This window comes from Heptranchias perlo, chromosome 32 (genome assembly GCF_035084215.1).
Source record: "Heptranchias perlo isolate sHepPer1 chromosome 32, sHepPer1.hap1, whole genome shotgun sequence".
Taxonomy (NCBI): Eukaryota; Metazoa; Chordata; class Chondrichthyes; order Hexanchiformes; family Hexanchidae; genus Heptranchias; species Heptranchias perlo.
The window spans coordinates 799,376-811,833 of record NC_090356.1 but is presented as its reverse complement, the minus strand read 5'-3'; the positions used below and the strand labels follow the sequence as shown (position 1 = coordinate 811,833).

General features: G+C 46.2%; 1 protein-coding gene across 3 annotated transcripts in view; it reads right to left on the bottom strand.

The window, feature by feature from the left end:
- Positions 1–9,475, bottom strand: part of LOC137300895 (uncharacterized) — a 51,058-nt gene extending 41,583 nt beyond the window's left edge. The window contains exons 1-3 of one of the 3 annotated variants that reach the window (XM_067970151.1): positions 9,348–9,475; positions 2,702–4,590; positions 389–444 (exon numbers count right to left, since the gene is read on the bottom strand). In XM_067970151.1, the coding sequence (XP_067826252.1) occupies positions 389–444; positions 2,702–4,590; positions 9,348–9,354 (1,952 nt within the window). In that variant the 5' untranslated portion in view covers positions 9,355–9,475. The remainder of the gene's footprint in view (positions 1–388; positions 445–2,701; positions 4,591–9,347) is intronic. The other 2 variants (XM_067970150.1, XM_067970149.1) reach the window with 2 other exon arrangements.
- Between the last annotated feature and the right edge of the window lie 2,983 nt (positions 9,476–12,458).

Genomic DNA, 12,458 nt, shown 5'->3' with positions numbered 1-12,458 from the left:
CAGATTATCTGGTCATTTAGCTCATTGTATTTTGTGGGACCTTGCTGTGCGCCTACATTACAACAGTAATTGCAGTTCAGTAAAGTACTTCATTGACTCTGAAGCGCTTTGGGACATCCTAAGTTTGTGAAAAGTGCTATGTAAATGCAAGTTCTTCCCTTCTTGCATATTATACCAATATGCAGCTTTTAAAAAGAGTGCACTGCGCACTTTCTAAATAGTTTGTTTGAAGCACCATTTCCAGCCTAATGTTACAGGGCGATGGTGCAATTCTGTTTCCAGACTCCGCTTCATTTTGTTTTGACTGTTTTGATGGTGACTGAAACAATGTGAAATCCTATCAAATAGCTTCAGATATCCTTAACCCTTTCCCCACACAATGATGTACCTTTCCACTGGTCGCTTTGTCCTACCATCCAAAGGAAATCCTCGAGGCTCTGTACTCTGTCAAACAAGAAACCAAATCAAGCTGTTCAACAGTTTTGGAGACAAGGCCACATTTATACTCGTTATGTCAGGATCACAAATATCTGCAGCTATTGTAGCACATATTGCCCACACTTTATCTACATGTTACCCACACTTTATCTACACGTTACCCACACGTTTCATGAGCATCAACAATCAGGCGGGCAGCCACTTCCCTTCCCCCTCTTTTTTCTGTCGGTTTTCTTCCCGCGAAGCCAAAAATAATTTTTTTAATTCAGAAGGTAATGTTTTTGTGAGGAACCATTCCATCTGCAGCTAAATTTGAGCACTTTGTACTAATTATTAATTTGCTGCTAAATGTGTTTTTAAGAATTAAAGACTGATGTAATTACATTTTCCATGTTAAGTTTTTGTATTTAAGAGCATTAAGTACACCATCAGACCCCAAGGCGAATTTCCGAGTTCATGAATGCTGAAAATGCTGCCTGTTTAAAGGCACTGAATCCGTTCACCAGCCAGACTGTGCTCCTTCCATTCACCCACAATACAACCTAAATCTCACATGGTGACTCCGACAAACCGTACAATCTGCAATTCAGTTTATGAACTCTAGTTGGCTCTAAGCTTCAAGATCTATAAGCCAATTAAAATGTTTGGGCATCATTTAGGAGCCTGGGATATTCACTTGCTCTGTAAGATGACACTTCCATTGCTCCCTTTAGTAAGAAGATTACAGGTCTATTTTGGTTCATTGTTGAAATATTTAGTGCACACCTGCCCCCATGTTTCTTGGGTCTAAACATTAAAATGGTCATTTTGTTCAAAGTCCCCCATCCAATTTACATCCCTACTTCATAGGCTCTGTCATCCTGCTTTCTCCATCAATCGAGATGGAATATTATGTCCAATCCTGGGTACCACACTTTAGGATGGATGTCAACACCTTAGAGAGGGTGCAGAGGAGATTTACTGGAATGGTACCAGGGATGCGGGACTTCAGTTATGTGGAGAGACTAGAGAAGCTGGGGTTGTTCTTGAGAGGAGATTTGATAGAGGTGTTCAAAATCATGAGGGTTCTAGACTGAGTAGATAGAGAGAAGCTGTTCACATTGGCCGAAGGGTCGAGATCCAGAGGACACAGATTTAAGGAATTGGCAAAAGAACCAAAGGCGACATGAGGAAAAACTTTTTGATGCAGCGAGTGGTTAGGATCTGGAATGCACTAACTGAAAAGGTGGTGGAGGCGGATTCAATTGTGGCTTTCAAAAGAGAATTGGATAGGTACTTGAAGGAAAAAAAATTGCAGGGCTATGGGGAAAGGGTGTGGGAGTGGGACTAGCTGGATTGCTCTTTCAGAGAGCCGGCATAGGCTCGACGGGCCGAATGGCCTCCTTCTGAGCTGTACCCGTTCTATGATTCCTTAGAGCAGAGAAGGTTAGGGGGAGATTTAATAGAGGTGTTCAAAATCATGAAGGGTTTTGATAGAGTAAATAAGGAGAAACTGCTTCCAGTGTCAGAGGGTCAGTAACCAGAGAACACAGACGTAAGGTAATTTGCAAAAAAAACAGAGGCGAGGAAAAAATTTTTACACAATGAGTTGTTATGATCTGGAATACACAACCTGAAAGGATGGTGGAAGCAGATTCAATAATAACTTTTAAAAGGGAATTGAATAAATACTTGAAGGGGAAAAATTTGCAGGGCTATGGGGAAGAGCAAGGGGAGTGGGACCAATTGGATAGCTCTTTCATAGAGCCGGCACAGACACTGTGGGCCGAATGGCCTCCTTCTGTGCTGTATCATTTTATGATCGTAAGAAAGTTGAGCAGTCCGATTTGCAATATGCTCCCCTGCTCCTGTCTAATCTAATGACCAAATGCGCGCTGCTATGATGCAGATGAACAGGTTTTGTATGTCTCTCCACACCCACAATATTGGCGCTCTGACATGGCAAAAACTCTATCGAGCAGCATAGCCAATAAATAGTAAAACACTCCCACTTAAAGCAACTAAACGCCAGTGACACTGAAATCCAAACTCAGAACCTCTAATCAAAATCCAGTGCTCTAACACTAAACCACATCACCTGATACTTCCTGTGGATTCAGCAATAACATAAACAGTGTTGTACATAATATGGATTTGTTTAATTAGATAGTGAAGGATTCAGTGCTTGAAGGGCTAGTAAGTTCTTCCCGCACATCGACAACATTGAGGCAGCCGTTTAGGGCAGGTTCATGGCTCTGTTGTATACTCATTGTGAGTTTCTTACCTGCAGCTGCTGGCTGTCCCTCAGTGGAAAGGTTTGCCGGAGCTGATTTGTACAAACATTGCTCCCTAAAGCTTCCATTAGTATCGGCACATGCTCCCAGGTGTGAGCACGGCTGCAATCTTCAGATTTCACATTGAAGATCTCTCCTTTATTAGGTTCCTCTCCTTTATGAGAGATGAAATTTCTAGAATATCCCGAGACTGGTCTAATTCTCAGTGCCCTGCTTCCAACCCCTGTAGACCCCAGATCAGATTTTTCCTCATCCTTTGCCTCGCTGTATAGATTTCCCTGGGAATAATTACTGTGGTTGCGTGTCAGGGAGAGACCTGCACATGCCGGACACTGGGCAGACTCTTGAGTCCACAAATCATCTGGAGCTGTGTCCTGTTTGGTATAAATGGTACCGATGATGACAGGGTAACCGGACTTCGCCTGACATTTCATGCTGGAGTGCAGAAGATGACCTGAGTACTTGTCTGATAAATCTTTCCTATTTTCCACAGTGTTTGAGAAGGGAGTTCCAGTACCTGACTGTTCCCTATCTACTGGTACTCTTTGATCAGTCTGCATTTCAGATGAGTTTATTGACTTTATGGGAAAGTTACACAAAAGTTTGGCACTTCTTTGACACACAGCACAGTGAGAGTGATGTAATCCCTTTATGTCCTTGTCGGGTAAGGTCAGTGGGGCTGTCAATGACACAGCCACTGTGCTGCCAGGGGCGGTAAATTGAGAGGGACTGTGATAGTCATCCATAGAAACCTCTGCTTCAGTATAGGTCATGCACTTGTCAGCATTCTCACATCTGTTGCAAACACAAGTTAACCCAGGAGGACACGTCCGACACTCAGTGTTTGAACACTGTGGACATGCATCCCACACAGGATATGAAAACTTAGCATTCAGAAGATGGTTACTATGTACAAGAGAGGAGTCACAGTTATTAGTACAGTCCAGTGTTTTTGGAACATCTCGGTGTTTCCAAACATCTGGATGTACTCTTCCTGACCACTCCTCTTTTTCATCTCCAGAAGGCAAATTCGAATAGTTACAAGGATAAGGGGTTAGAAACTTTAACTGATTGATGCTTGCAGCTTTGCTTGAATCAAGCTTTGCCTTGTAGTTGCTATCACGCAGGCTGAGCATTGAACGATGTAGGCTTGCAGATGTTTGGGATGATTTCAGAATGGAGCGCAGGGTGTTGGACCGTCCGTCTAATGATGGTTGGCAGACATTCCCAAGATCTCCCAGAGTAAGTGAATAATTGGGAGAACCAAGAATCAACGAGTAGTGACTTTCAGAGACCTTTATGGAACTGTCACCATCAACTTCCTGACCACTTAACTGTACTGGAGGAAAATTTTCTTCCTCGTGGAAAAAATATTTTTTCTGTTTCTTGCTCGACGCACTCTTAGCCTCACCAAAGCTCTGATTTGGATCGATGCCAATAACTATACCTGAATTCCGTGAATAGCGTCTCCGATCTCTCGTTAAATGTTTGGATTCCACATGAAGAGAGATACAGTTTGAGTTGCCTCTATCATTGATTGAGTTTTGGGAGCTACACTTCTGTCTATAGTGCTCTACATTGGACTGCTGTTCGTGGCATGAAAACGTTACTGGCGGTAACGACTTCACTGGCTGCTCGAGGCTCTGAGAGGTGTAGGCCAAGTTGGTTTGTACCAGTCGCTGGCTGTGCATCTCCTTCCTACAGCCCATGTGTTTTGTATTGTGCTTGATACTGCTCTCTAACCAGGGTCTCTCCGTGCTCTGTCCAAGTTTTCCATTACAAGCTGATCTCAGGGGTGGACTGTGACAAAGTGCAGCTGTTAACCCGTAACTCTCTGCAGAAACTCTCATGTTCAGATTCTCCTGGATTTTTTTGCAGTCTAGAAAACACCAACAGGTTTAAAAACATTAAACCTCAAACACAACCAGAGAGAGAACAAATTTCAAACTGAAGAACATCAGCATACACATCACAGTCCTTTAAACTCACGTTTGTTGAGAGCCAAGCACAATCATCAAGTTCAGAGGAGTTATAGATAAAGGAAATCTGGAATGTGCTTAAAGTGCTTTTTTTCCATACTTTTCACTCAGGTGGATTAGAAACAGGGCCCAATTCAAACTCGGAGCTAATATGGAGTCATGAGTTAGCCAATCACACATTGTCATCAGGGAGCGCCATTTTTAGAGATCACTAGTGAATCGCTTTGGGAAAAAAGCCTTCAGCACCATCATTGCGATAATTCAGCAATGTCCTTAAATTTAATCAGAAACTACACTTCAAAAATAATTTGCTTCATGCAAACAGAGAGAGGCTCTGTTTGAAGCTCTGCCTCGAATTCAAGAGAGCTGAAACTGGAGAGAAACTGGGTACAAGTTTCTCAACCATCACTCATCAAGGCATGACCTTCCACTCAGTAAAATCACTGGGGTTCTCTGAAGGTGCTGAGTCTTGCTGGAGCGCGAGTTTCACTGCCCAGTCTCCAGAACCTCACCCAATGGCTATTCTTCATGGGTGAACTGAGACAGTGAATGTCAGCACGAAATTCAACCATAGAAAGCATCACTACTGAGCCCAGTCCTGTCCTCACCTGATGTCCGAACAGTACACTTTCAGCGTGGACCACGGGCTAAACATCAGGAGCAGGAACCTGGTCCATTTTTCTCTCACCCTAGGGTGCTTCAACCCATTATAACATGCGATCATAGGAACAGGAGTAGGCCATTTAGCCTCTCGAGCCTGTTCCGCCATTCAATGAGATCATGGCTGATCTATGAACTAACTCCATATACCCGCCTTAGCCTTAATAACTTTGGTTAACAAAAATCTATCAATCTCAGATTTAAAATTAACAATTGAGCTAGCATCAACTGCTGTTTGCGGAAGAGAGATCCAAACTTTTACCACCCTTTGCGTGTAGAAGTGTTTCCTAACTTTACTCCTGAAAGTCCTGGCTCTAATTTTTAGGCTATGTCCCCGGTCCTAGACTCCCCAACCAACGGAAATAGTTTCTCTCTATCTACCCTATCGGTTCCCCTTAATATCTTGAAAACTTCGATCAAATCACCCCTTAATTTTCTAAATTCCAGGGAATACAACCCTAGTTTGTGTAACCTCTCCTCGTAATTTAACCCTTGGAGCTCAGCTACCGCTGCACAGCCCAGGGATTGAAGTTGGGATAATTTGGTCTGTGTGACAGTACCACACCAGGCAGTGCATTTAACCACTCAGCCATTGAAGGAGCAATTTAAAAAAAAATCTCCCTCAAGACCTACTCCAGTCCATATGAGCAATTTACACATTTCTTGATCTAATCCCTTTCTGCCCAACCAGCAACCTTGTCTCCTGCTGCAATGATCCAGAATGACCAATGGCCTAGAATTTCCAGGAACTTTTTGCCGTAACTATGGCGTAGCACAATTTTTTTTGGTGAGGAAATTTGCACTTAACCTTTTATGTGGTTTTATGCTGAAACATCAGTATGTACGAATTTCCTCGATTGTTTGCTCCACTTCCGAGATACATTTGGCAAAACCATCTGCCACTCATTTACATAGCTCCACCCTCACGCAAAGAACCTGTGCACGCGCGTTTCCTGCATTTACGCCAGTAATGGGCTGGTGTAGATTTACACCCAAAAATGTAGGCGTAGCATAGCTCAAAGTCACTTGTAACTGGGATTTCTGGAGCTGGATATTGATTTGCTTTGCAAAGTTTTAAAAAATTCTTCTTACTGAGACCTGCACTATACTTAACCAAAGTTCTGTCGTCAGTCTCAGCGCACCGAAATATTTTTGGACTCCCCACTCCCCAACATGTTCAGAAGGACTAAGCCTCCCCAATGGGCACACCCCTGTTCTGCATTATAATGGTAGAGGAAGAGGAGCAGCAGAGGTGGGAGGCTCTGAGAGTGAGGCACCGTGGCAGAAGACAGTAAGTAGCCCACTCGCTATTGCCCGTTGGTGGCGCTTCATTTGCGCGTGTTTCAGTGTGGGTTTTACGTTCTGGCATAGTCAAATGAGCTTCACAGGAAATTTGGGCGTAAGTTCCTGTCGATAAGGTAAGCGTAGAAACCAGAGTAAATTTCAGCATAAATGGTATTGAGGAAATTCTGGGCCATTATTTCACAACCCAAAGCAGCAGACAGGCATGTTACAGCCAGGAGTTACACTCCTCTCCCTCCTCACTCACTTCTCCCTCCTCACCTCTCCCTCTGCATTCACCTCTCCCTCCTCACTCCTTTCCCTCCTCACCCCTCACTCACCTCTCCCTCCTCATTCACCTCTCCCTCCTCACACCTTTCCCACCTCACCCCTCTCCCTCCTCATCCACCTCTCCCTCCTCACTCACCTCTCCCTCCTCACCCACCTCTCCCTCCTCACCCCTCATTCACCTCTCCCTCCTCACACCTTTCCTTCTTCACCCCTCTCCCTCCTCACCCACCTCTCCCTCCTCACCCATCTCTCCCTTCTCACTCCTCACCATTCTCTCCTACCTCTCCCTCTTCACACTCCTCATCAACAGTGGCTTTCGTTCAGTTAACACCTCAGATTCTGAGAAACGGATGAGTTTTAAGGAAAGGGAGAATAAAGAAAACCGATAGAGAGGCTGCATCCCAAGTGCTGAGCACCAGATACCCAGTCAGGGAGATCAAACCCTGGGCTGTCCAGCTTTCTGTAGCTTGCACTCTGCTGTAAGACACCTCTCCCACTTCAATCCTCACCTAACTCACTCCTCCTCTCCCACCTCATTCTCCTCTCACTCCTCACCCACCTCACACTCCTCTCCTACCTCACTCTCATAAGAACATAAGAAATAGGAGCAGGAGTAGGCCAATCGGCCCCTCGAGCCTGCTCCGCCATTCAATAAGATCATGGCTGATCTGATCCGAACCTCAAATTTAAAGAACACAAGAAGTAGGAGCAGGACCCGGCCACTCAGCCCCTGGGCCCACTCCGCCACCCACAGGGCCTTGACCAATCCGAACTCAGCTTCATGTCCAATTTCCTGCTCGTTCCCCGTAACCCCTAATTCCCTTTACTTCTAGGAAACTGTCGATTTCTATTTAAAATTAATTTAATGATGTAGCTTCCACAGCTTCCTGGGGCAGCAAATTCCACAGACCTACTACCCTCTGAGTGAAGAAGTTTCTCCTCATCTCAGTTTTGAAAGAGCAGCCCCTTATTCTAAGATTATGCCCCCTAGTTCTAGTTTCACCCATCCTTGGGAACATCCTTACCGCATCCACCCGATCAAGCCCCTTCACAATCTTATATGTTTCAATAAGATCGCCTCTCATTCTTCTGAACTCCAATGAGTAGTGTCCCAATCTACTCAACCTCTCCTCATATGTCCACCCCCTCATCCCCGGGATTAGCCGAGTGAACCTTCTTTGTACTGCCTCGAGAGCAAGTATGTCTTTTCTTAAGTATGGACACCAAAACTGTATGCAGTATTCCAGGTGCGGTCTCACCAATGCCTTATGTAACTGCAGCAATACCTCCCTGTTTTTATATTCTATCCCCCTAGCAATAAAAGCCAACATTCCATTGGCCTTCTTGATAACCTGCTGCACCTGCATACTAACTTTTTGATTTTCTTGCACTAGGACCCCCAGATCCCTTTGTACTGCAGTACTTTCCAGTTTCTCGCCATTAAGATAATAACTTGCTCTCTGATTTTTCCTGCCAAAGTGCATAACCTCACATTTTCCAATATTGTATTGCATCTGCCAAATCTCTGCCCACTCACCCAGCTTGTCTATGTCCCCTTGTAGGTTTTTTATGTCCTCCTCACTCTCTACTTTCCCTCCCATCTTTGTATCATCTGCAAACTTTGATATGTTACACTCGGTCCCCTCCTCCAAATCGTTAATATAGATTGTAAAGAGTTGGGGACCCAGCACCGACCCCTGTGGAACACCACTGGCTACTGGTTGCCAGTCTGAGAATGAACCATTTATCCCAACTCTCTGCTTCCTGTTCGATAACCAATCCTCCACTCATGCCAGAATATTACCCCCAATCCAGTGATTCTTTATCTTGAGCAATAATCTTTTATGTGGCACCTTGTCGAATGCCTTCTGGAAGTCTAAATACACTACGTCCACTGGTTCCCCTTTATCCACTCTGTACGTTATGTCCTCAAAGAACTCAAGCAAATTTGTCAGACATGACTTCTCCTTCATAAAGCCATGCTGACTTTGTCCTATTAAATTATGTTTATCTCCTCTCCCACCTCACTCCACACCCTACTCACTCTCCTCTCCCTCCTTACCCACATAAGACAGAGCACATGTGGAACAGCAGTGTTCTCTCTGAGGGACTAGTGAATTGGCATCATCTGCTGTAGCTCAGAGCATGCATCGTGCCTCAACAGTATGCAGGATATTCTGTGCCCCGAGTACTGTGGAAGAGGCCTTTGCATTCTCCCTGCTGTGAGAGGCAGTGGGTGATCAGCAGTCAGCGAGAGAGAAATGAACATCATTGCAATCGTTCTTACAAAATATCTATCAAACAAACTCAGAGAACTGAAAAATATGTCCACACTACACAGATCATTACAAAGCCATTGTCAGCACTTTTTAGCTTCTAATTCAGGCTGCAGACATTAGGAATGCATTTAGGAACAGTTACATACGGTACATTGTGGTTCAGCTGCTTCTTCCCTTCTGTTGGCTGGAGGTCCCAATGAGCTGGTTTGAAAGAAACGCTTATTATCAATTTTTGTGACAGAACAAAAAAGCAGATTAAATGTCCTGCTGATCATGACCAGTGCACAGGACAGCTCCTCTCCAGGTAACTCTACCTCTATGCCTAAATCTTAAGAGGATCACATGACTGGCCTGTGTATTTTGACAAGGGTCAGTGCCGAGCATTATGTCTCTGTACAGGCCAATCCTTGGTCTGTGCTTCATTACTACAGTAATGTGCTTAGTCTCACTACAGCACCAGTAGCTCACAGACCAGTTTACCTGCTAATCCGACCTGACATCTGTCACACGCAACTCAACAAATTTGTTACACAGACATAAAATACACAGTGCACCTTATTCCTTTTCTTCTATTCCCCTTTATTGCCTCTATTTTCCTGACATACATGATGTTGCCCAACCCTACATGAGAAGCCACTGGATCACAGCGATACCGATACCATTCTGTCCCACATTGCTCAGTTATGGGGCTGAGTGGAAGGCATGGTTCCTTTCTCTCGTTACCTGCCACAAACCCGCCAATCCCCTCATCACTATCCCCCCCAATCCCAATTCCCCCACTCCCATCCCCCTAATCCCAATCCCTTCCCCCATCCATATAATCCCAATAACCTCACTCCCCTTCCCCTCATACCCCACTCCCATCCCCATAATCCCAATCACCCTACTCCCTTCCCCCTCATCCCCACTCACATTCCCCTAATCCCAATCACCCTACTCCCCTCCCCCCTAACTCCCATCCCCTTAATCCCAATTTCCCCCTCCCCATCATCCTAATCCCAATTCCCCCTCATCCCCCACTCCCAACACCCTAATCCCAGGCACCCCACCCCACTCCCCTCATCCTAATCCTCTCATTCCCCTCCCCTTCCCTCAATCCCCTCATACCCCACCCCTCATCCTATTCCCCTCAATCCCCTCACTCCCCTGCCCCTCATCCCATTTCCCTCAATCTCAATCCCCTTACTCCCCTGCCCCTCATCCCAATCCCAAAATATCTCCTCATTCCCTCAATTCTAATCCCCTCAATCCCAATTTTTTTTTATTATTCATTCATGGGATGTGGGCGTCGCTGGCGAGGCCGGCATTTATTGCCCATCCCTAATTGCCCTTGAGAAGGTGGTGGTGAGCCGCCTTCTTGAACCACTGCAGTCCGTGTGGTGAAGGTTCTCCCACAGTGCTGTTAGGGAGTTCCAGGATTTTGACACAGCGACGATGAAGGAACGGCGATATATTTCCAAGTCGGGATGGTGTGTGACTTGGAGGGGAACGTTCAGGTGGTGTTGTTCCCATGTGCCTGCTGCTCTTGTCCTTCTAGGTGGTAGAGGTCGCGGGTTTGGGAGGTGCTGTTGAAGAAGCCTTGACGAGTTGCTGCAGTGCATCCTGTGGATGGTGCACACTGCAGCCACAGTGCGCCGGTGGTGAAGGGAGTGAATGTTTCGGGTGTGGAAGGGGTGCCAATCAAGCGGGCTGCTTTGTCCTGGATGGTGTCGAGCTTCTTGTGTGTTGTTGGAGCTGCACTCATCCAGGCAAGTGGAGAGTATTCCATCACACTCCTGACTTGTGCCTTGTAGATGGTGGAAAGGCTTTGGGGAGTCAGGAGGTGAGTCACTCGCCGCAGAATACCCAGCCTCTGACCTGCTCTTGTAGCCATCGGCAATGGTACTGGTAATGCCGTTGAATGTCATGGGGAGGTGGTTGGACTATCTCTTGTTGGAGATGGTCATTGCCTGGCACTTGTCTGGCGCGAATGTTACTTGCCACTGATCAGCCCAAGCCTGGATGTTGTCCAGGTCTTGCTGCGTGCGGGCTCGGACTGCTTCATTATTTGAAGCAATCGCGTCACTCCCAATCCCCTCACTCCCAACTACCTCAATCCCAACTACCTCAATCCCAATCCCCTCATCCCAACTACCTCAATCCCAATCCCCTCACTCCCTCAATCTCAATCCCCTCACTGCCAACTGCCTCAATCCCAATCCCCTCACTCCCAACTACTTCAATTCCAATCCCTTCACTCCCTCAATCCCAATCCCTTTATTCCCTCAATTCCAATCCCCTCATTCCGGGCGGGAAAGTGGAGTTGAGGTCAAAGATCAGCCATGATCTTCTTGAATAGTGGAGCAGGCTCGAGGGCCATATGGCCTACTCCTATTTCTTATGTTCTCCCAATCCCCTCATTCCCTCAATTCCAATCCCCTCAATCCCAATCCCCTCACTCCGGGCAGGAAATGGAGTTGAGGTCGAAGATCAGCCATGATCTTATTGAATGGCGGAGTAGGCTCAAAGGGCCGTATGGCCTTCTCCTGCTCCTATTTCTTATGTTCTCTCAATCCCCTCACTCCCAATCCCTTCACTCCCTCAATTACACTCCTCTTAATTCCAATCCGCTCACTCTCAACTCCCTCAATCCCAATCCCGTCACTCCCAATCCCCTCACTCCCAACTACCTCAAACCCAATCCCCTCACTCCCAACTACCTCAATGCCAATCTCTTCACTCCCTCAATCCCAATCCCTTTATTCTCTCAATCCCAATCCCGTCACTCCAAATCCCCTCACTCCCAACTACCTCAATCCCAACTACCTCAATCCCAAACCCCTCACTCCCAATCCCCTCACTCCCTCAATCTCAATCCCTTTATTCCCTCAATTCCAATCCACTCACTCCCAAACCTCTCAATTCCAATCCCCTCACTCCAACTACCTCAATCTCAATCCTCTCACTCCCAACTCCCTCACTACCTCAATCCCGATCCCTTCACTCCCAACTCCCTAAATGCCAATCCCCTCACTCCCAACCCCCTCAATTCCAATCCCCACACTCCCTCAATTCCAATCCCTTCACTCCTGATCCCCTCACGCCCTCAATTCCAATCTCCTCACTCCTGATCCCCTCACTCCCTCAATTCCAATCCCCTCACGCCCTCAATTCCAATCTCCTCACTCCCGATCCCCTCACTCCCTCAATTCCAATCCCCTCACGCCCTCAATTCCAATCTCCTCACTCCCGATCCCCTCACTCCCTCAATTCCAATC